The sequence below is a fragment of the Musca vetustissima genome, unplaced genomic scaffold (assembly GCF_032173495.1).
Source record: "Musca vetustissima isolate MV318-11 ecotype Yass unplaced genomic scaffold, APGP_CSIRO_Mvet_v1 utg4377, whole genome shotgun sequence".
NCBI lineage: Eukaryota > Metazoa > Arthropoda > Insecta > Diptera > Muscidae > Musca > Musca vetustissima.
Window position 1 is genome coordinate 155,197 of NW_026883600.1, and position 25,719 is coordinate 180,915.

General features: G+C 39.0%; 1 protein-coding gene across 1 annotated transcript; it reads left to right on the forward strand.

The window, feature by feature from the left end:
• The first annotated feature begins 541 nt into the window (after positions 1-541).
• LOC133330511 (uncharacterized) lies at positions 542-24,189 on the forward strand. Its single transcript, XM_061538947.1, has 12 exons — positions 542-715; positions 785-1,202; positions 7,292-12,076; positions 12,679-17,711; positions 19,320-20,238; positions 20,354-20,414; positions 20,487-20,707; positions 20,787-21,307; positions 21,383-21,545; positions 23,275-23,478; positions 23,540-23,901; positions 23,995-24,189. The coding sequence occupies exons 1-12, from the start codon at positions 542-544 to the stop codon at positions 24,187-24,189; spliced, it is 13,056 nt and encodes a 4,351-aa protein (XP_061394931.1).
• The last annotated feature ends 1,530 nt before the right edge of the window (positions 24,190-25,719 follow it).

The following is a 25,719-nucleotide window of genomic DNA, read 5'->3' on the forward strand; positions in this document are numbered from 1 at the left end:
CTTGAGAGGTATCGATAATCAGCTGGTCTCCCTTGGTGACCTTATTTATAGGCCATGGTGCTAATATCTACTGCTATCGATTAATCGATTTGGTCACAAGTCGATCTACATCAACCTAATTGAGGTGTGCTGTGGTGTGCGGTGTGCTTTCTTGAAAATATACGAAAAAATAGCAAATTTTATAATAAATGTGCAAATTATTATTAATTTTCTCATAAATATTTAATATTCAATCTCTAATGAAGTGAAAATTTGCAAAAAATTATGAAAAATCGTTTTGTATTAAGGCTATTTTTGATGATTTAAGAAAAAAGCATGCGTCTCAATGACGTCGTTCGTTCGTTCTAATGAAAGAAATAAAAAATTATGTGAAATAACTTGCCTCATAAAAGCCAGCCAGCCCGCAAGGAAGCAAAGATTCAAGTGTGTCGCAATGTGTGCTGCTAATATAAAGAAGATGATGAAATAATAATAAAGAGAATACGAATTTTTTTGTATATAATTAAAAGTGTAAAAAAATTTGCAAGCATAAATTTTGAATATGAATTCCTCAAGTGCTTCGGACAATGTGACCAGTAATGTAGCAACAACAACAACAACGGATTCTCAAACTGTTGTACTGTCTGCTGCGTCTTCCTCTAATGATGGGGGTAATGGAATGCCGAAAATGTCGAATGCCAGAGAAATTCTTAATAATGATGTTGAAATGCCTAAGGCAATTCCAAAACCCAGTAACAACAACAATAACTCCAATATAATTGGTGGTGCTGCTGCTGTTGGTGAGGGGGGCAGACGTCTTATACGTACCATACGACCCATTGATGTTCGAAAATTACAACAATCTGGTTTAGATCGTAAAATTGCAGAGGTCTTAAGTAAACAAAAGAAGCTGGGTAATGGAAATACAACAACAACAATTACAAAAACAACAACTGGAACAACACCAAAACCCCTAATTAATACAAGCTCTAGTAGCAGTACCACCAACAACAACACACTAAATGTGCCTTCGATTCCCAAAAATAATGTAAAACCCCATGGCTCTACAACAACAGCACCAACAAGTGGTGGAGTAGGATCTACAACAGCTAGTACATCTGCTTCAGCTTCCAGTGCTCCTCCTCCATCATCATCGTCCACACCAACACCATATATTTTAAATCCCACAACCCGGATGCCGGATAAAAATTCCCTAACACTTTGTAAGTATGCCATACTTTGTTGTTGTTCTTGTTCTTGTATTTAGTTTTTTATTTAATTACTCTGTGTGCTAAATTGATTTTTGAAAATTCCCTTTTGGTATATTCAACCATTAGTTGTACTTCGAATTAACATGCCCATGGTTGCAGGGTTAGTGTTGTTGTTTACCACAACCAAGTATCTGAGTTCAAATCCCAGATCCATCTCGAATTTTTTCTTTTGATTTGCTTTTGAAAAAATCTATTTTTGTGTAGTCAAATGTTTTTTGTTGCCGTTGCTGCGAAATGTAATTTAAATGCAAGGTAAGTATTTCATGCCAATAGGGGGAGTATAAATAGAAAATAAAAAAAACCTATATATTTTTAGGTTTGGATTCCAATACAAAATATATTGAGGCAGGTCGCATTAACGAAGATCGCATGATACAAAACTGAAATTATTTAAAAAAAAAAAATAATTTAAATTCTAATTAACTTGCGAACAATCGAAATTAGAAACATTCTCGATTTTGGCGATTTAGCTACCCTGCCAAGGTCTTTATCGATGCATCGATGAAGTATACGAATCTGTTTATTGAACTACCAGCGACTGCATTCACATTTTCGTTGTTGGTTGTGCTGCCCATTTGAAGACCGCATCTTCTTCATAGGCTTAGGAGAGCAGTTGTTATTGTTGTTATAACAGCCCTATTGTTTTTACACAATGGGTTGATTGGTGGCAGACCTTGGCCAAGAAGGCTCGGATCGTTTCGAATCATGAAAACGTGATCTCCATAGATGCCTTCGCGATGTTGGCAAAACTATATTTGTGTTGTGACATATTTCTCAGAAGTAATTTAAGTCAGATCGACCAATGCAACTGAAGGCAAAGCAGATGCCCTTGCCTTTTATTCGTCGATCTCTTTTCATCCAGATATCCACTTGAAGGTACTGATTGATAAGATATTAGTTATTAGTTATCCATGTCGCATTAATGAAGTGACACAAAACTGAGATTATTTGAAAAAAAAAATTAATTTAAATTCTGATGGATTTGGGAACTATCGATGGATATCGGAACTACGCAGTCCATTTTAAATGCAATCTGGAATTCAATACATCTTCATCTATATCCTTATAGGAGCTTTGAAAAAAAAAATATTCTTTAAAAAATCTACGCCGTATAGAGCACTGAGAAAAGTATTTTTTTTTTAAATCTACGGTTTATGAAGCCTTGACAAATATTCTATAAACAAAAAATCTGAGCCTTATGGGCCATTGAAGAAATGTTCTTTAAAAAATCTACGTCTTTAAAAAATATTCTTTAAAAAATCTATTCCTTGTGGGAGCGTTGTAAAGAAATTTATTTAAAAAATCAACGCCTCAAGGAAGCCTTGCCAAAATTAATCTTTAAAAAATCTAGAGCGTTGAAAAAAAGTTTTCTCAAAAAACAAAAAAAAAAAAAACCTACACCTTATGCTAGCCTTAAAGGATGAAATATAAATTCATCCATTTACAACATTCCGTTTCAACAACATCGTCTGTACTCACTCAGTGAGTCATGAACAACTAAACACGTTTTTTTCTCCTCTACGATTAATGCCAAAGGAAAACGAAACAAAAAGCAAACAATTAATTCTAGGTTATGTACATACAGCAAACCAAATCCAAAATTTTAGGATTTCTTCTTAAAAAAAATTTGACGAATATTTATAATTTTTAGTGGAGAGATTTGCTACACAATAAGAACTCAAACTACTAAATTACAGCCAATTCGAGTGAAAAATGCGGCTAAAACACCCCAAAGTATTCGGTTGAAAAACGAATACGCTGAAAGAACCCGAAACCGCTGAAAGAATACCGAAAATTGGAGTACATGTATATGGGGGCTATCCAAAATAATTGACCTATATTCATAATTTTTAGTGGAGAGATTTGCTACCCAATAAGAACTCAATGTATTAAATTTCACCGTATTCGTACCGAAAATTGGGTGGTACCGTTATATGGGGGCTATCCGAAAAAATGGACCTATATTTATATTTTTTTGTGGAAAAATATAATACCTATAATAACCCAATGTACCAAATTTCAGCGTATTCAGTTGAAAAACTCGCTTATAACCCCCAAAATACTGAAAATTAGTGGGTACCGTTATATGGGGGCTACCAGAAAAACTGGACCTATATTTCAAATTTTTGGTAGAGACTTTTGGAACCCAATACCAATCCAATGTACTAAATTTCAGAGTATTTTATACCCTAACAAAATACTACGCTTGTGTTGGGTCTAAGCTGAGGGGCTCATCCGTTCCGGAAATTTTTTGCCATGTGCAGGTCTCGTGCCCATGGTCATGAAAATATAGGACTTTCAAGTCGAACTTGGAAAAGATTTCCAGGGGCGTCGGTCTGCGTGAACCATCAGCTGCATCGCTTTCATATGCCTTCTGGGCTGGGGCTTCTTCATCCATTCTCACAACATGACCTAGCCAACGTAGTCGCTACAGCTCAATGCGTCTAACAATGTCGATGTCCAAGAATAGCTGGTACAACTCATGGTTCATTCAGATCGACCCGTAGATCTTACGGAGAAATTTTCTTTCAAACACTCCAAGAGCTGCTTCATCTGCTTCTGCAAGTACCCATGCTTTAGATCCATATAACAGCACGGGTAGTATCAGCGTTTTGTAAAGTGTGCGTTTGGTCTGGCGGAAGATGGCCTTGCTTTTGAATTGTTTGCTCTGACCATAGTAGCACCGATTTTGAAATCCGGAGAAGGATGGTGATGGCCTATCCTTCTTCGGATTTCAAAACTGATGTCATTCGTTTTATTTATGGCGGTACCAAGGTATATAAAATCTTTGACTACCTCGAAGCTATAGTTCTCAAGTTCCACAGTTGGTCCGAGTCTACTGGATGTCTTGCGCGTTGATACGATCAGCTTGGTCTTCTAGCCGTTTGTTCAAAAGTGGCTGTTACCGCTCTCAGTGTTCGTCCCATTATGTCGATGTCATCGGCGTAGGCGAACAGTGTTGCCAATTTAGCACTTTTAGTGCTAGATTTAGCACTTTTGAAACTCGTTTAGCATCAAAAAAAATTGATCTAGCACCTAGCACCTTTTTTAGCACTTTTATTTTTTTCTGGAATTAGTTGAAATTTTGGGTATTATTTCGATTTCACATTGACGGATTAAAATGTCCTTATGTTTCACGCTATGATTTTAATTTTCCAATGTAAAAAAAGTGCCAGTACATTAGTAAATAAGTATTAAAGTTCGGGCGGTAAGAAGTGTTTTTACCCTGAACCATGTGTATTAAATTTGTCTCAAAAAATGGTCGGGTACTTCATATGCTTACTATAGCATCGCCTGATATTAAGTTGTTTATTAGGTAAAATGAAAATTAAGAGCAATGTAAAAATCATGTACCTAAATCAGAGAGGAGAAACGAGTTATTTATTCATCGGGAATCCCGAATGCCAAATTATAGCAATTTCAGAGTACAGAAAATGGGTCGCGTCCCACGTTATAATGGTGTTATGTCAAAAGATGGACCTACACTTCGTCGGAAAAGCTTCTAATTCTTAAAGGACACAAATAGGATAGAACCTTTATATGGGGGATATGTCCTAACGTAGACCTATGTAGAAAATTGTCCGCATAAATATATCCTACCCTACGAGAAAACAGATAATGCGTCTAAAACCTTCCACATAAAGAAGGTAGAGCAGTACTTTAATATCTGTACTATGTGCCTTAACAATTTTCTGCATATATGCCATTCTCCGAAACCCCATAAAAACCGATAAAAAGTCATATTATAGTCAATTTAATGAAAAACATGCTCGACGACCCCGAATGCCGTTCTCTAATTATCACATCGATAATTATTGGTAGGGACATTTTACCTAATGAGAATACAAAATATCAAATTAAGGGGACCCCTATTCTCGATTTAAAAAAATTTAATTTTATATTTTGATTTAATTCGAATCTACACTATTTCAAAAATGTCCTATGAAATTTCAAGTGAAAATCTCAACAACTCTTGATGATATAGCCGATTTATTGCGCTAGCATCAAGTTACGGCAAGAGGGCTTCTCAAACTTTAAACGCATTTTTTACCAAACAGCGTTTTTGCGAATGTCGGGCAAGATAACTCAAAAACTAATAATTGGATCGATTCAAAATTTTGGGACGTTTCCCTGTTAGTGTATAGCTATCGTATGAACTAGGATAAATCCAATCGGTCAAGATCTTCCTTATTCTTTGGGGGATGTTCCCTTATAGTAAATTCTTCTAATTTCTCTTATAACATTTTTAGCACTTTTATTTGGCACTTTTTAAAATTTTTTAGCACTTTCTAGCACTTTTTTAAACAAAATCTAGCATTTTTTATCAACAAAGTTTTGGCAACACTGTAGGCGAATAACATGTGTTGTTTGGTGTACAGAGTGTCATTTCTGTTTGCCTCTTTGCCTCTCGTATAACCTTTTCCAGCAGGATGTTAAAAAGACCGCACGACAAACTGTCACCTTGTCTAAATCCTCGTTCGGTATTGAAGGGCTCCGAGAGGTCCTTTCCTACTTTAACTGCTGATCTTGTGCCAGTTAAAGTTATTCTGCATAGCCGTATTAATTTTGCCTGAATGCCAAACGCAGACATAGCTTTATACACCTCTGAACGGATAGGGTGTATAAAATAAAAATATAAAAAAAATTGTTTATGTTCGCAATAAAGCATGACTTTTTATAAAATAATTTTTGAGCTTTTATTATAGACGAGGATTTTTTTTCAATATTTTATCAAATACCGACATTGTTTTTTAAATATCTCTTCATGTATCCATTCGGTGCCTTGATTTTTCCAAGCATTATTATTTTCAAGCACCCAGCGTGCCCTCCTTTTACTTCAATAACAATTAACAAAATTCTGAGTACTACCAATCATCAATTTTAAAATTATTTCAATTTCAAATACACAACACTAAAATAAATATCCATATATGAAATAAAAAAACGATAACATGTTACCTTGTCCTCCTACATCCCACCTCTTCCCTTCTCCTTCATAGTCTTGTGTTTTTGCAATTCACCAAAAAATTACCTTCTCACCTATATTTTCATGTACGATTTTAGACACACCCAGCCACTGAGACTGTATAGCCCAGTTAGCTAGCAGGAGATATTTAAGCTTCCCCATATATTTGTTGTGTATTTCAACAACCCAAGTTCAAATCCCGACAATATCATCATGACCAAGCACAACACGAGACCACACAAAATACTAAACACACACGAACACACACCCAATGTTTAGTGTTGACATGAAACCGGTATAATATTTTACCACACTGTAATTTTCGATTTAATTTCTAAAAATAACCCTATGCTTATCATGAACATTAGACACAATCCGAATTAGTCAACAATGGCAGAGTGCGTTAAGATCTTCGGCACAATAAACGACAACGAGAGAGCACCGAAAACAAGAACACGAGTTCGAATCCCCAAATGGGTGGCCGGCTGCTAGTTTTCATGTGTGTGACGATTTAATAATTATGAAAGATTAATTTCGAACGAATTTTGAATTGAGTTGATGGATTTTTTAAAAATATTTTTTCAAAGGCGTGGATTTTTTAAAAATATTTTTTTAAAGGCGTGGATTTTTTAAAAATATTTTTTCAAAGGCGTGGATTTTTTAAAAATATTTTTTCAAAGCCCTGGATTTTTTAAAAATATTTTTCAAAGCCGTGGATTTTTTAAAAATATTTTTCAAAGACGTGGATTTTTTTTCAAAATATTTTTTTAAAGGCGTGGATTTTTTAAAAATAATTTTTCAAAGGCGTGGATTTTTTAAAAATATTTTTTTAAAGGCGTAGAATTTTCCATTTTTTTAAAAATATTTTTCAAATTTTTTAAAAATATTTTTCAAATTTTTTAAAAATATTTTTCAAATTTTTTAAAATTATTTTTCAAGTTTTTTAAAATTATTTTTTAAATTTTTTAAAAATATTTTTCAAATTTTTTAAAATTATTTATCAAGTTTTTTTTAAATTATTTTTTAAAACTATTTTTCAATTTTTTTCATTTTTCTCTCTCTCTCACCTTTACAGCTGGTCAAAAATCGATTATCATCAAACCAATAATACCACCAAAAATTACCATTACCGCTCCGGAGGCCACATCGCCCAGCCTTGAGATGGCGCCCAAGCTACCAACTGCAAATGATGTGGCCGTAGCTGCCGCTGCCGAACAGCGTATGAAACATGTCAAAAGTCTATTACATCAAAAGTTAATGCAGCGACAGCAGAATTCCGCAACACCACCCGGCCTACAATCATCACCATCACCACCCTCATTTTTTATCAATGAAAAGGGACAAAAACAGTATGCACATCTAAAGCCGCCGGCCAATGAGACGACATCTCCACCTCCTATCATTTTAAATAAATCGAAAAGTAATCGGCAAACTTCGGATGGATCTCCAAGAGATCAGCAACAACAAAAATTACCCACAAAAATATTTATTCATAATAGTAATTCAACACACCTGCTGAAACCGCAAAGAGGAGGAGGAGGTGCTGGTGGTCTCAATTCACCTCTACAAACCAAGCCTTATAATATGAGTCCTCACGGCCATCATCATCTTCCTGGCAATCAATGGGGTGGTTCGACACCAAATTTATATCAAAAATCTGCAAATCATGGTGGAGGCACCTTCTCTCCAATTGTGGGAGAGTCGGCAAAATCGGCCAGCAATCAATATGAATCGGGATATTACAGACAATCCCAAGGGAATATGCCAGTAGCGAATTTCCATCAGCAGCTCCCCATACGTCCACAACAATCATACCAACAACAACCTCAGTGGACCTCGGGTGGTGTTACATTCCAGGATAATCGCAATCAAACCTCAAGCCCCTACTATCATCTGCCAACCTCCACACATAATATGGCAAATCCGACTCTACATAAAGCCATGTCTTATCCGTCTCTCAATCAAATGGCAAATTATGCCATCAACAATGCCATCAACAATTCAAACACCGAGAAATATAATCCGCCAACCATGATGTCCTCGATGCCAATGGAATCCTCTAACCACCCCCAAACCCTACCAACAAATCATCGCCTAATTAATGCTTTAAATATAAATAATAAAAATTTACTACAATCACCCTATGGCGGTGGAGTGAATAAAAATTCCGCAGCCGAACCTTCGACCCCAAATACTCCAAAATTGCCAACAAAACCAAAGACACCACAAAAATCACCACAGGATATTGCAAGGAAATTGGATTTTGATAATCAGCAGACCCCTATAAGGATACCACAATATAATCCGCCAGGGAATTTGAATGCCGATAATGGTGGGGAAATTCCCCCCAAGGCCTCGGTGAAACCCTTACAGGGCCATGTTGCAATAGTAAAACAAACGGAGGCCTCAACACCACCAGGTCGCAATCGGATTGTTATACCCGATGTATCACCGCTGAAGACACCCTTTCCCACAGCAAATCTGCCGCAGGAGGCACCCTTGCCCACCATCGATACCTTTAAGAAGCCCTATCCAACAAATCACAATTATTTCCAGCTGAATACGGGCCATATTTCCATAAGCTATCCCAGCAGCAGCACCACCACCACCATTACAGCTCTTCCAGAACCCCAGCAGCAGCATCAACCGGAAAACAACCTTATCACAATACCCTCATCTTCGTCTCCTCCCAACCAGATGGCTCCAAACTCTTTAATTGTTTTGGAAAATAAGGTTCTCTCCCAGGATGAAATGATTGATCTGACAGCCCTCAGGTTATCCACCACCTCCAACACGAATCAACGTTTTGCCCGGCCCCACAAACCCATACCAGAGGTGGTAATAAAACAGGAAAATCCTGATGATACGGAAACCACAAATACGCCAGCTAATGAGGATGCAGCTGCAGCTGTGGAGCAAAAACCCTCTCCCATAATTCAAACCCAAAGTAATCAACGAGGCATGGTCCTAATATCCTCCCGACAGAACAAAAAAATCATTGTTAATGCCTCCAAACTGCAGCTGCCGCCGGAGAAAATTGCCGATTTGGCCAAAATTATTGCCCAAAAGGCAGTCAACAAGTCATCAGGAGGAGGTTCAGGTGGCACAATTCAAAATTTAAAATCTCCTGGAGGTGGAGGAGGAGTGTTTTCCCAATCACCCTCTAAACAGCAAAACAAAAATCTTGCAGGGCAGAAAGTCTATCTCATTGTTAAAAAAGACACTGGGCAGCAGGCTTCTGCCTTGGAACAAAAACCCAACAAATCTTCAGCAGATATTGCCTCCAACCTCTCAACAACCTCCCAGCAATCGACCAAGGAACCACCACCGATGCTTGAAATAAAAAAGGAGATACCTCCTCCCACCAAACTATCCTATACCCCCACAAAATATCTAAAGCCAGCTGTGGAAATAATTGACGAACCCAGCGATGATGATGATGACGGTGACGGTGATGCTGATGGTGGTGGTGAGCAGAACAACTTTTCAGCTGTCGATTTTATTGCCTCACTGGCCCAAAGTAATCCCATTACCGAAGAGACCCAATTGGAATTATCCCCAGAGGAATTAAATTTGAATGCCTCATGTGCCATGAATTTATCGCCCTTACGAATACCACCACCTTCGCCACAACGTAGACGTACTTTTAGCAGCTCCTCCGTGTCACAATTTACAATACCCGGGGCTGAGAATGTTCAATCGCACAGGGTGAGAAAAAATTCCGCCATGGATATTGGTAAAATTGTTACAATGCCACAATATCCTCATGCTCCAGATGATGCGGATTCTTCGACCATACCCATGGTGGATACCATAATCATCGAAAGTTCCAAAGGTCGGGATGTTCTAAGAAAATCGGTGGATGGTGAGATTTTGAAAGCTGCCAAATATCAAGAGGATTTGTGGTCGTATCACAACCGAGAACCTTTGGCGGAATCTCCAAAATTGTCACCACGAAAATCCCTTACAACCGGTAATTCAACCCCTAAGGAATCGAAGGAAAGATTACCACAAATAAAAATTGTCTCCCCCTCCAAATTATCGCCCATCAAGAAATTGTCAGCCTCCCAGCTCATGGATTTAAATTTTCGAGAACTTCCAAGGCACGAAGGAAATTTCAATGGAAATTTGCACGAACCTGTTCAGCAGATTTTCAATAACATAACCTCACAAAATAGTTTTTCAAATCATTCCATAATGCCCACCAATACACCAGCGATGGACTCTTGGGCGAAAGGAGAAATCTGTCAGATACCAGGTTATCTAAAAGATTTATCAGTGACTAGGGTGAGAACGATCTCAAAAGATCAGGAACAACTTCGAAATGTCTCTTCCCAACATAATACCCCTAACACGAGGGCGGAGAAAATGAATCAGGAACCTTATTCAAACCTTTCCACGGAACCTCTAGTCAGCAGAGGAGTAGAAATAACTATTTCAAGGGATATGGAAATGGCGGATCACATGAAAGGAGTTCGAATGCCCATTACGAATCAGCAACAACAGTTTAGAGATATTGTGGAAACATCTGTTATCCCGATACGAGATAAAATTGCCAGCCAGAAATCTGAAGCAGAAGTTTCAGATCCCCATAAAGAAGAAAAAATTGTCACAAAGAATCAGCAACAACTTCGAAATATTTCAATGGATATAGAAACCACACCAGGACCCAAGAAAACTCCCCAGAAAATTGCATCATCAAAGGATCCCCATAATCCGGAAAATATTTCAAGAACTTCTTCAATGCGAACATCAGAACCCTCTGAGGAAAACATGATAATCTCAAGGGACCAAGAACGGATTTTTGTACCCATTGAAGGTGCTACGGGAACTTCGGAACCCAATAAGCAAGCACAAGCAACAACCTCAATGGAACAACATAAAATTGGAAACATTCCCGAGTTTATGGGAACTTCGAAAGCCAAAAAACAGGGTGAAACGACCTCTTCCGATCACAATAAAGAGGAGCAAATAATTTCAAATGAATCCCAATCGAAGGCAAGCCTCCTTCCCAAAGAAGAAAGCAGTACCACCGAATCCTCCCACCAAAAAAAGAAAGATTTGAAATCGATTTTGAAAGTTACCACCACGACGGAAGCTGCAGCTGAAACAACAGGTCCAAAAGCGGGAGATTTTTTGCCCGGTGATGATATATCAAATTCATCCTCATCCGATGGAAGTGTAAAACAAACTACAACATGCCAAATCATCAACCCGAATCAGGATGAGCAGATGTCCTCGAAAGCAAATGAAACGGTGAACCCTACTCCGGTGGTTTCGAAACGTATATCTCGCTTTAAGAAGGGTAAAATAAATTTGGTGCAACGTAATAAACCCGCAGGAGGAGGAAGGGGTGCGGCTGCTGCTGGAGGAGGAAAATCGCAAAAAGATGCGACAGCTCCCCCGTCTTCTCAGGACAAGAAGCGGCAAGAAGGAATTCTTTCTGCAGATTCTTTGAAAAAGAATGCCGAAGCGATTGAAATAATTGAAGGTTCTACGGATATTACAGGAGAAGGAAATACAACAACAATTTCCTCCTCATCTCCAAAGAAGATTGAAGAAAAAGAAAATGAAAGAGAGACTAATAAAAATGCGAGTAACACGGAAAAAATCGTAACCTCCAAAAGGGAAGAGAACACCGAAAGTCAAAATGAGATGGTGGAAAGCTGCTACTCAGTGTCTGTGGGAGCCGTAGAAGACAATGAAATACAAGTGTGCGAAATAACAAGAGAGGAAAATGAAGAAAGTACAGCTCCACCTCCTCCTTCTGGAGAGAGTACCAGTTCTCCTTTGGATTCCAAAGAAATAAGCAAAGAAACAATGGATAAGGCAAGCGGACAATCAGAGCAAGAGGATAAAGGTACGTCTAACAACAACAACAAGTTCGGCAGGACCGAAAATTTTCTACCGACCGATATATGTTATTTGTAGTACACTTCGAAATTTGAGGTTCCTTTATAACCATGTCTGATAATATCTCAAAAGAACCACTTCGGTGGTAAAAAGTTGTCAAAAATCCCAAAAAGGTTGAATATTTGGGGGAATCGTTATATCTACCCTGAAACTTGGACCAATATTGATAATTTTTGGTAGGGAGATTTTCTATGAAAAAATAATCCAAAATATACAAATACAGCCAATTCGGATAGATTTTTTTTAAAAACACCCTAAAGTTCCGAAAAATGTTAGGTACCGTTATATGGGGGGTTATCCTGCAACTCGGGCCAGTATTTATAATTTTTAGTACAAAGATGTAAATGGTATATTTCCTTCGATTTGCACGAAATTTTGTATAGGTCAATGAATTGAGTCTAGAATGATGTGTGCTAAGTTTCGTAATATCCGCTTCAGATTTACACATATAGCTCCCATACATATTTTCGTCCAGTCCGACTATACTACTTTTCTTACCGGTTTGACTGTTGCGGCAATGCATTATTAATCCAATGATTATATTTGCAGGTGAACAATTAAGCCATCAGTCGGCTGAAGAAGTCAGAGCCGCAAAATCATCCCAAGAAATGCCTCAAGATGTAACAGAACAACAATTGGCAGGAGGATCAATAAGTTTATTCGAAGTGACAACACTTTCTCGAGATAAGCGACCAAAAATAGATACACCTATTGAAGAAAGGCCTCATGATGATAGCCAGATAATAGCACCAACCATGGAAGAAGTAAAGTCTCAAGATGACCAACAACAATCACAACCGGAAGAGGGATCTTCAAGTCTGTTCGATGCAGCAACTCTTTCTCAAGATAGCCACAGCACTACTGAAACATTTATGAAAGAAACAGAAGTCATTGCCCCCAGGTCCACCACCTTCCAAAATAATGAAATATCCATGAAAGGTAGGGAAGAGGTCCCTTCAAGCAGTTCTAATCTTCATGAAGAACCTTCAGCAAATTCAAAGGTCTCCAATGAAATGAAGCTAATAGAAAAGGGATTGCAAATGCCCCTACAAGGTTCAGCAACTTCAGATGAATTGGAAGGAATTGTCATTCCAACAACAACAAATTTGATGGAATCAATCACCAATGATCAGGTTGGATTAGCAACAGAACCAAATACCTCTTCCGATTGTAATTTTTTCTCAACAAATTTGAAGGAGTCTCATAAATCCTTTGCAACACCAACTCCCTCACAAGGTTCCCAAAGTCATCCTCCCCTCAACACGATGAAATCATCTCCGGAATCCTTTGAAAATTCTGCTGCCGAGCCACTACTGAATACAACAGAAAAGATCATGGATGGTTCTACCACAATTGCCGAACACAATTCTACCAAACCTCAAAAAGAAAACCAGTCAACATTCGAAGAAACAATCGATACTCCGGCTAATGCAGAGGGTGAATCCTCTCCTATGGACTCCACCTTAAAACCCCTGGAAAACATTAAAGCCACCGAATGCCTGGAGGTCATAACAAAGCCAGAGGCCGTAAAAATGACACCCGCATGTCCAAAAGAAAATAATTTCAATGAGGACATTTGCCCCAGCTCTCAAGAGGTTTCTGTGGAATCAAATGCCGGTCAAATAACAACATCAACCGTAGAACAAAGTTCCCTTGATAAAAATACCTCAGCAGTAGAACCTTCGGCACAAGAAATTGCTGAAGTTTCCCTTGATCATAATAGCTCTCAAATACCAGAGAAGAATCTTACTTCTGGGCCCGGTTGTTGTGTACCTAAGAAAATCTGCAATGAAAATCTAACTGCTATGGACTGTGGGGTAGCTAAAATTTCTAATGAATTTTCTAAGGAAACCCCCTCTGGATCGGCTGTAAAGGAAACATCCCAAGAAAATCGAAGTTCCCTCTATGCTGGAACGACGACTATTGATGGTGATGTTGGCAGAGAAGTCATGGACATGGAAACCACAAATAAACCTGAAAGTTACCTTCAAAAGGAGACTCTTGGGGAGGATAATCATGTCAGCGAATCTATGGATTGTAGAGTAATCAAAAGTAAAGACGGATACTGTCTTCAAAGTGAGACTCCGGAGGAGGATAATAATAATTGTTGTTCCAAGGCAACGGGAATAAGGGAAGCTCACGCAAAACCCTCTCAAAATTTCCTCGAGGAAAATCACTCCCATCATTTGGAGAACTTGTCTTCAAGATCTCAAACCTCTGAGGAGTTACCAGAGATATCTTCTTCGGAGCAAACTGAGAAATCTGTTGAAGATTCTGCGGAGGGACAGATTAGGGAACCATCCAATGAATTCGTGATGAACAAATCTCTACAAGAAACTCATTCCAAGTCCATGGATTTCGATGCCCTAAAGCCTTCAAAAACAACTTCAAATGAAACTCCAATGTCTTTGCCGGAAAACCCAACCAAAGATATTATGGAGAACTCAACTCCAGGTAGCAGCAGTTCCATTTCCAAAGTTTCATCGGAAACTTCAAAATCTTCAAACCGCAGAGATGGGAAAAATAAATCTTTGCAGGAAACATCACAAACACCAGCCACTCATAATCCGCTAAGCAAAGAATTCGAGGACAAAACTTTTGAGGACAGACCAGAAACTTCAAAGGAAACTTCTCCATCTTGCAATAATTCTCCAGATAATATTCCAAAGTCCTCAAAAACAAAGGAAATGACGGAGAACCCCTTGGATGCCTCTCCAAAGTCCCTGCCTTTACCCAAAGAACTGCAAAAGGCCCAGGTTTCACTTATCGACATTGTTAAGAACCCGCCACCCATAGAGAAAATTCCAACAGTTCCAAAAATACCTTTCAAAAGACCCCCTCCCACCAGCACCAGGGACAGATTGGAACAAATTCGGGGCATACGAAATCTACTAAATAAAATTAAGAAACCCGAAGAAAAGCAGCCAACGGGATCAGCGACGGAAAATCACCACCATGATGATGATGATGATGGAGGCCAGGAAAAGAAACCCAAAGAACAGCAGCCACAACACCAACCACATTCCATAATAAATGTAAAAAAATTAAGTGAGCTAACGGAGGAGGTTAGCACAGATTCAGATAGCCCGGCACAGAGTCGGGACAACACCACGACGGTATCTGATGGGGTGACGGAAGTTGCAACCTTACCAAGTCCAATTGGTCGCCGAAGATCTACACGTTTGGGTGTGTTCAATTCTCATGAGGAGCCCAAAGAAGATAGGGTAATAAAATCTGCCAAAAATCAAAATCTTCCTTTAGGCGTTGGATCACCTTTGCCGCCACCGCCAGATGATAGTCCCACAAAAGATAAAGAAAATCATCAATTACCAAAAGTGACCCGGAAAACAAGGCGCTCCACTTCCAAGGCGGCTGAAAATCCCAATCAGAGCAAAGATTCTAAGGTTCGGCAAGGGGAGGATGGCATCGACGACCTTCAGAAAGGAAACAATGTTATTGCCACGGCAAGGAGGACAAGACACTCCTCTACCAAAGCAGTGGAAAATCTGGGTGAGGTGGCACAGCAACAAACCAAAGAATCGAGGGTTCGAGAAAAGGAGGAGGATGAAGTCAGTCCCGCCAAAAATAAAGAAAATCTAAGGTCAAGGAGAACGAGATACTCCTCTTCGAAAGCTGCAGAGAAATTGACGAATGTGCCAACGGAACAGCAACAAACCAAAGAATCCAAGGTTTCCAAGGAAGACGAAGATCATTTGCAAAACAAACGAACCCGATACGCATCTAAGCAGCAATTGGAGGACCCACAGTCACTCTTTGATAAGTTGAAAGCCCCTTCATCCTCTTCCCGCCACCTTAAACGTAATCATTTATCCTCCGAGAATCCATCATCTTCTATGGATATTAGTGGTGCGGATTCTTGTCAGGATAGCCAAACAGAATATACCCGACCCGCCAGTACAAGTCCACGTAAGAGGCTGCGAAAGACCCTGGAAGATATTAAGAAGTCCCATAAAAATCCCACCAGTGATTCGGAAGATGAGGTGAGGGATTTTGAGGCCATCGCAAATGGCTATGTGGACCAGGATGATGAAGATAGTGCAGGTGGTGGTGATCACGATCCAAGTCCTAGTGATTTCTTAGGTTTCGAAGATAATTCCATGGGTTCGCACAAATGTAAAACTCCCGATATTGCTGGCGAGGGGGATGTGCAGAACTCATCACCCACCAAGGCATCTACCACCAAAGGTGGTACCTTGAAAAATTGGCTAACCACCGGTAAGGCTATATCACCAACGTCCCACAGTAAACAGAGCATGGCAACGCGGCAGCGTCATCGTTCCATGCCATTGAAAAAACGTTGGGAGCTAAATGAAAAATCATGCCGCGATGAGACTGATATAACCGATGACAGTACACCGGTCAATGATGATGAAGAGGAGGAGGAGGAGGCGGACGAGGTGAGGGAGACCTCTAAACGGCCTTTAAAAACTGTGATTGATAGCTCTAAGAATTTACCAGATACCAAGAGAAGGAAGCGGGATAATGACAGGCTCGAGGTTCCTGCAACAACAAAAGTTTGTCCGGAACCCATATCGACGTTGATATCAAAGAAAATCGATATTAATAAAATATCCGAAACTGATTCAGATACCCCAGTTACCATGTCGAAAAGATCGAAAAGGCCTCGAAGACGTTTGATTTCCGATGACTTTGATAATCAAACAAAAAATACCCCAGCAGAACCAGAGGAAAAGCGAACCGGGACAAGGAGTCAAAAAAATGCTACCAAAGAAGAGACAAGATCACAGGATGAAGTCAATGAAACCTCCGCTAATGTAGAGGAAAATCCTGCAGATCTTCTAACATCTATAACCTCGAAAAGAAAACGGATTAAGAAGCAGGATGATGCTGAGGATACACCTACAACCACAACCTCCTCAAGGTCGGCACGGCAGAACAAAACAAGAGAAGAAGAAAAACCAAGAGATGAAACTTACCTGCCTCCTCCTGCAGATTCAGTGACCCCCAATGCCCCTGAAGTCTCCAAATCCGTGGAAATTCACGAAGAACTTCTCACACCCATGGCCAGCAAAAGACGGCGTATTAAGAATCCAAAATTCGATGATGATACACCCACAACCACAACTTCCTCCAGATTACGGCAGAATAAAAAAGAACCCGAAGAAGCAGCTCCGCCGACTCCAATAATCCCTCCTCAAACAATTGAAAATCTTAACGCAGAGCAATCTGAATCAGATTTTGCAACACCCAAACCAAAAGGAAAGCGTGGTCGGAAAAAGAAGATACCCAACGAATTAGATGCAGCTCAAACTCCCGAAACACCCATCACAAATATAGAATCCTATTCCGCATTAACACCCGCATCCGGTAGCCGAACAATGACCAAGGAGAAGATAATTGAAAATCAATTTAATCCTCGTCTATTACTGATTACCAAACGCGAACAATTGAATAGCGATACGGTACTAACACATGATTCAAGATCCTCCGCGGGGCCAATACAATGTGGCCTTTGTTTGCAGCGAATCACCGAAGCGAAATGGATAATGCATTTGTCACAGCATTATGGTGTTGGCTGGAAGATGGGCGAGCCGGAAGTGGTAAGTACAAGTTTTTTTTTTTAAATATCAGATTCTTATTATAGTAGGGACAGAACTTTGTTCCATAAACCGAACTTAAGGTCTTTGGGTCTCAGCATACGTGTCAGCCAGCGCGTAGTGCCCTAAGTCTGCATGAACAAAATCTTTGGTGAAGTTGTATCTTTGGGCATGGTTGTATCCTGAACGAACTAGGTATGACATTGGACCAACGCGTAAAACTAAGGGACTATATATCACCAGTCCTGAGATTTGACGATGTAGATGTTGTTATTCCTAGTAGAGGCGATTGGAACTGTAGTAACCCTCCTCTGGACGGTCTGGCTTACTATACTGACGGATTCAAGATGGAAGAAGGTACAGGGGCTTGCGTTTAAAAGAGACCCTGTTTTTAATTGTACAAGGTTCCTGATCCGTCCGATGTGTATTTTACCTTGGATGACTTCTATCAGTTGTCCTCCAGTAACCGGTTTTCTTGGGAGTCCGAGATCTCCTCGGCTCCCTCCTCTTTGTTGCTAGGTATATTCCCCTTGCTGTTGTCTTTGGCTTTATCGTCTCCAATCCTTGCCTTCCCGATTTTGAAGTACACGGCGTAGCCCTTGGTCTTAGCCAGACTTGCTATTGAAGACATGACCAAGCCTAACACAAGGAGATTTTCTACCTCGTTCTCCTCCCTGTGGAAGACTTCCCATTTCTTGACATGCAGTGTCTTGTTTTGTAGGCTGAAGGCCTCGAGCATGCGTTTCGTGTCGAAATCGCTGCCCCAACCTCTGATAAAGACTGTAGTCTTTTGTAGTTGAGAAATGTATTTTTTCCTCACCAGTTTGAGTTTTATTGTTCCATCTATGGGTCCAATGCTTGTCACTAGCTTCCTCAGGGCTTCTATGCTTTTTGGAGTTTCAAATTCCAGCATTAGATAGTCCCCTTTGAAAGCGCAGCTATCCAGGTCAATAGCGTCCCCTCCTTGTCGTATTTACTCCATAATCTTGCTGTTGACCGTATTTAACACTTCCTTATGGGTCTCCTTCTTTAGCTCACCGGACGCGCTATTACCGTCGATCACTGCATAGCGAGCTCTTCTCGATGGGATTTCCTGTAACCTTGGCATAAGACGGCGGCTCCTTACCATATGTTACGGTAATCTTCCTCTTTCGCAAATACCGCTTCGTCTTTTTGGGATTCCCGGTCTTTTCGGAAGATTCCGACTCAGCACTCGTCTTCCTGATATCAGAGCCAGCTTCGTTTGCCCTCGTCAGTGGATTTTCGTGGCAGTCTCCTTTGACGTCGGCTTGACTCATTTTTGACTCTTTTTCATTTTGGCAGATTTGACAGTCGCTTGCTCATCCTGAGACGTTATCCTCTTCGCTTCCGCAGAAGTGGAGGGAAGGTCAGGCTTATCCTTTTGAGCCTTTGCATCTCTCCCCTTTTTGTTCATCTGGTCAATTTCCGCCTTTGTGTCCCAGTCTTCCTGACAGTAATATTGGCTATGCAGATTCGCTGATCGTGGTCCTTTAAATTTTTGCTAAACTTTAAATAAGCCAAATATTTTGGATTCTGGAATTTATTTTTTTTAACCTCCATATTTCTTTTTCTCCTTTCGCCCCTTTTCAGGATATCTCCAATCGTTCGACAGTTTTAAGTGTCATCATAAATTTTCTACGCGATACCGAAATAAAGGGGTTAGCTTGTCGCATTTGTAATCGACTCTATCGTTCCGGTTTGGGTCTGCTGACGCACATTGAAAATTGTGGTGGCGAGGCACAACGTGCCGACTGTGAATATTGTCATCGTAATTATGCCCTAAGTACTCTGAACATACATCTGCGATCATGTCCGGAAAGGTATAAACAATTGAAACAAAACGAAGCGATGTCCGAAACAAATGACGAAGCTTCGCAGGGCGAACAAGAACAAGTTTTAAGTGTTACGGGACGGGCGAAACGTCACTCGACCATTAAGGCTGAAACGAAAATCAAAAAACTGGGAGCTGAGATCTCCAATAGTGTCGATGAAAAAGGTGATTTTAATCCGCAGAATCACATTCGTCATACAGCCGTCTTGGGTGAGGAGGTGCGTGAGAAGTGGCGTGATGATATAAAGAAATTCGCCAAGGCATTTTGTCCGGGAAAAATGTGTCAATACACCAGTGATAAAATTGAACAACTAGAGGAACATATTCCGAACTGTCGTTTTCTACCAAAATCTGGTTATTATTGTACAATGTGTAAGCGGTCGAAATGTTTTGTAACGGAAAAGGAAGCAATTTCTCATGTAAATACCACACATCGCACCAAAGAAGATTTTTCTCTTTCCGATTCGGATTGTAATATAAAAACCGATGATGAACAATCATCGGATGATGATCTGCTTTCGGATGCCGTAGAAGAAGATGAAAATGAATTAAATGATGTCGATGAAGAAGCGTCAGAGGAGGAGGTTAAGAGTACTACGGCGACGAAGAAGAAGAAATCCAGAAAATCTAGACCCAATACAAGGCCTATGCCCACGGGTGGAATATACCGTAAAAGAGGTAAGAGCATAGCATAGTTTTTAGTTTTAGTGGAGGTTTCGGCACAGCCGAACATAACGGCTATATGAAAAATAATCGATATTTAATTCTTTTTTTTATATTCTCATTTTTCCAGTTTTTGACAAGCGTAGTCGAGATGGCACAAACAAGATTATTTTGGATAAATGGTTAAATTTGTAAGTATTTTCTTTTTTGAGAACTATTAATTTTGAATTCAAAATAATTTATATCACTTTTAAATTTTTCAGCACAAATTTAAATTATACCACAAATCCGCTGTTTGCAAATTTCAAACCCCATTATTCGTTGCTCGAAAATGGCGAATGGGAAAAATATTTACCTCAACAAAGTCGGTCAATGAAATTTGCCATGTCCAAGGAAAAGAAATTATCAACCACAATCGGTTTGAATACCGGCCGTAATGAAGATTGGCAGCAAATTGAGCGGTTTCAAAATTTCCAACATGAAGGTAGGCCCACCTACCTATTTAATAAATATTTTTTTTCGATTTGGAATCTTCAATTATTTGTCTGTGTTTTATTTTACAGCCGAATCCTTTTGCTTTGCGGGTGCCCCCATCGTAAGCTCTTCATGGGTCCCACTGCCCAATGATGTCAGGGAACAATATCTGCTGATTGCCTATCGTCGGGATATGTTTAAATTTACCAAATATCAAAATCCCAAACGCGTCAAGACCACTTTGGTGTTATTTAAAGTCAACCAAACTAAGGTGCAGGGCAGCAAAAGGCGGATACCACAAATTAAACTACATTATGTCATTGCCATAGCTGATGGTCCGGTCTACAATGTGGCATTTTTACCTAGTGGTGGCTATAGTGTGCCAGAAAATCGTTTGGCTTTGGTTGCGGTGGCCACAGCGGGCAGTAATATAAACATCTATTCGTTACCTATTGAGGTGGTCCCACAATCGGAAGAGATTTCAAATGTCATACCGATTATTGAACCCAAACCATGTTTTGAATTAATGTTGGACATCATTAGCCAGGATAATAATCCACAGGATCATGTGCTAATGAATACCCAATGTTTGCAGATAGTTTGGTCGGAGGTAAGGGTGGAAAACAACTTCCGAACTTTTTTATATTTTAATTTAATTTATTTTTTCTCGATTTCCCTTTTCCAGTATTCTGGTCACAATCACATTTTTGCAAGCTATTCCAATGGCTGTATGGCGATGTGGGATATCAGTGATGATGCCCAGGAAAATCTGAATCGTTTCGAAGTAAATGGTCTTATACAATATGCTCCGATTAATTATTTTTATGTTGGAGAAAAGGGCATACGATGTGAGTATTTTTGAAATCATTTTTTATTATTATGTATATTAAATTTGTCATTTATTTGCAACATCCAGACATATTCAGGCGTAGATCCGTTATGTTCGCATACGGATCCTCCTTATTTTTTTGTTATTTGGAGGTTATTAGGCATGTTTTTCACACGAGATGGCTTAAATTTAATATTTTGAGTTCTCATTGGTTAGCAATCCATCGTAACAAAAATTATCTATATTGGTCCATGTTTTATTGTGGGGAGTTGGGTCACGTTTTTTCCACGGAATTGGCTGTAATTTTATATTTTGGGTTTTCTTTGGGTAGCAAATCATCTTACCAAAAATCGTCCATATTGGCCCAGGGTTTGCCCCCATATAACGTAACCTCAACATTTTCTGTATTTGAAAATTTTGGAAAGTTCTTCAGCCGAATTGGCTCTAATTTGAATTTTTGAATTCTCATAGGGTAGAAAATCTCCTTACCAAAAATTATCAATATTGGTCTACGTTTCGCTATAGCCCCCATATATCGTTAATCCCAAATTTTCGGTTTTTGAAGAATTTGGGTATGTTTTTCTACCAAACTTGGCTGTAATTTTGTATTTTAAATTCTCATGAGGTGGTAAATTTCCTTACCAAAAATCGTCAATATTGGTCCACGTTCTCCTATAACTCCCATATAATGGTACGGCCTTATTTTCGTTTTATTGGGGCGCTTGGGTATGTTTTTCAACCGAATTGGCTGTAATTTCATATTTTGGGTTCTCATTCGGTGTCAAATCTTCCTACCAAAAATTATCAATATTAGTCCACGTTTCGCTATAGCCCCATATAACATAACCTCAAAAATTTCTGTTTTTGAGAAATACGGGTAAGTTTTTCAACCGAATTGGCTGTAATTTGATATATTAAGGTCTCATAGGGTAATAAATCTCCTTACCAAAAATTATCAATATCGGTCCAAATTTTGGTACACCCCAAAAATTATCAATATCGGTTCATTTTTCGCTATTGTGGGGATTTTGACCACGTTTTCCGACCGAATTGGCTGTAATTTGATATTTTGAGTTCTCATTTGGTGGCAAATCTTCCTACCAAAAATTATCAATATTGGTCCACGTTTCGCTATAGCCCCCATATAACGTAACCTCAAAAATTTCTGTTTTTGGGAAATACGGGTAAGTTTTTCAACCGATTTGGCTCTAATTAGATATTTTGGATTCTCATTGAGTTTCATATCTTCCTGCCAAAAATTACCAATATCGGTCCACGTTTTGCTATAGCTTCGTGTTTTTGGGGGTCTTGGCCGCGTTTTGCAACCGAATTAACTGTAATTTGATATTTTGAGTTCTCATTTGGTGTCAAATCTTCCTAGCAAAAATTATCAATATCGTTTCGCTATAGCCCTTATATAACGTAACCTCAAAATTTTCTGTTTTTGGGGAGATCGGATACGTTTTTCAACCGATTTGACTCTGGAAACAACTTCTTCGCCGATTATTTTCAATATAAATCCATGTTTCTGCATTGCCCCCATTCTGGCGCCCAATCTGAAAGTCTGTAGCTTGGTATTTCGTATTCCTCAGACAGCAATATACCCTGCTATTTCCCTCTTATATAAAATTTCCGATTGATTTTAGGTATTTTGAGTGTCAACCTCATGATGGAGGATTTAAAAAGTTCGGCCCTTCCGAACTTGGCAACATTTTTACTATCAATTAATATTTTTTTACATTTTCCAGATTTTGCCATACACTATGACTCCCTTGGTCCCCGCTGGCTGGCCCTTAATTGCTTTTGTCGTAAATTTATTATTTACGATATTCGGAATGTCAGTTTACCCATACCGCTGAAAGAAGATTATGCCAAAAATGTGGTGCGTGGCTTAGAATGGTGTCCATTGTGGGAGCCAATTATGGTGGCCTATTGTGATTCAATACCAAATAGTAAGTCCATAAAAAACACGAACAATTTATGCAAATCATTACAGTAATTTAATTTTTTCAGATGGTCGTGCCGTTTTGCTCATCAATCCCACCAATATTATGGCTCAACAACAAAAACTCGATTTTGTGGTTAGTGCTGTTACGGCGATCCATTATAATCCATGGATAAATTTATGCATCGAATCGGTGGATAATGGTGATCTGGTATTTATGGATTGTCGTGAAATACATTATGAACATGTGTTGGGTAGGAAATTTGGTGAACGTCGTATCCTCTCATCGATGGATATACGACAATTGAATGGTAAACCCTTGCAGCGTCTAACGGACATTAAGGAAAATGAAAAATCCGAAATGGAATGGTCAATGTATGATCAGGATTATAAGGAGAAATATGGTGTTGTTTTTCAACCCATGATTAAGGTATGTCAATAAATTTATTTAAAAAATCGCCCTCTATGGGATTTTAAGCGCCCACATCCCTGAAAAAATATGTTTAAAAACTCCTCTTTACAGCTTAAAGAATCATTAAAGGACAGCTATTTAAATGAAAATCGACGGGCACCGATAAATATCACACCCTATATGCGTATCAACACCGTGCGCTGTAATCTAAATAAAGGCGGTAAAAACTTGGTTGCCGTGGGCTATGAAAATGGATTTTTGCGGATTATAAATTTCGACAAGGATTCACAGTTTCGGGATTGGTAAAAAACACAAACCAAACAATACACAATTTGTATACTCTATTGTTGTAAATATTATTATTTAAAAAAGTATAGTATATTGTGTAATATACATAAATATTTAGTTATTAATATTATTATGAACTAATTGTTATAGTATGTAGTTATTAAGTTTACACTACATAATAATGTTTCATTTTAATTTATTTTAATTTTTACCCTCCCCCCCATTTTTTTAATACGACTTATAATATTATTCTTTAATCTAATATTTTTTAATTTAACTTGAATTTATTTGAATTTTATTTTTAGTTTACTTTGATATTTAATTTATTATTTTATTTTATTATTATTTTCTATGCCTTAGAGACCCATATATATATATATAAATATTTTAGATTAAGTGTTTTCTGGTGGAATAATTCCACTAACAAAATGAAATTAACGTTATGAATTTTTTGCAAAATAATTATGGAACAAAAATAATTTATAATATTAAAAAAACAAGAACAAATAATTTTTTATATACTTGATTTAAATAAAATGATGAAATAATATATGCAATTTGGTTTTATTAGAACAAACAAAAATGGAGCTACTTCGAATTGGAACGTGATTCGATAGTAATAGTTTTTAGTAGGGATATTTGCCACCCAACTGGTAATTTAAACTACAAAACGCGTCTGAAATCCTCAGAATATCGCAAGGTTGGCACCTTCCCAGAGCGCGCCAACGGTTTTCACAAGGAAATCCTTAGATTTTTTGTTTAGACAGTTGATGACTTTGGCACCCTTCGCGTCTCATCCCACGAATTTGCGGAGATACGAAACAGCACGTTTGTAATGCTTCGCATCAGCCACTTTTCGGGCCTTCCCAACCTTTGAGCCGCTGTCCGTTTCTGGGGTCTCAACAGATTCCCCATCGTCGGACATCGCCTCCGTTGCAGATTGCCTGAAGTTTGCCGGATCACAATCGCTTTATCTCGACGACACGTGGCTTGTGACCTCACCAACGATTGCCGCCGGTACTGGGTTATTAACTCCCTGCACCGTAACTTTATTCTTGTTACTTCTTTTACCCAACGTATTTGATTTATTTAAGGGCACTACCCCGATCCATTTGGGTCCGAAGCTCCCCAAGGTTTCCATGAAGTGCAGAGAAAAGTTGATCCAGGAGACCTAGGTCAGTTTCACTCTGCACATCATTGAGACCTTTGCACATCACTGGCAACTCCCCCAGGAGTTACCAATCTCCTACCAGGTGCGATTTGCTTTATTTCTACTTCACTCCACAACTGTGTTGCCAGATCTCCGCAGGGGGCTATACCAAAACGTGAGAGTTGGTTGAGAGATTTGACAACCAATGAGAACCCCAACTAACAAATTTGAGGAGACCGCCTGTTGATGCACGGATTTTATTGCATTCTCTATCGACAATTTGTTTACGTTCGATGGAATGCCTTCACAATAGCGCCTGAAGTCCTGACCGATATGTTGTGCAGGTGGATCTGGTATGAAACGGCAGATAGCATGGCAGCAGGAACTGTTTAGTAAAC

What these genes read in the sequence shown, in the direction of transcription:
- LOC133330511 (XM_061538947.1), top strand. Translation starts at nt 542, where the DNA reads ATGAATTCCTCAAGTGCTTCGGACAATGTGACCAGTAATGTAGCAACA. An exon ending in ATCAGAGCAAGAGGATAAAG is followed by an intron (nt 12,077 to 12,678) that starts GTACGTCTAACA and finishes TTATATTTGCAG; the next exon opens with GTGAACAATTAAGCCATCAG. An exon ending in TTTTTCAACCCATGATTAAG is followed by an intron (nt 23,902 to 23,994) that starts GTATGTCAATAA and finishes TCCTCTTTACAG; the next exon opens with CTTAAAGAATCATTAAAGGA.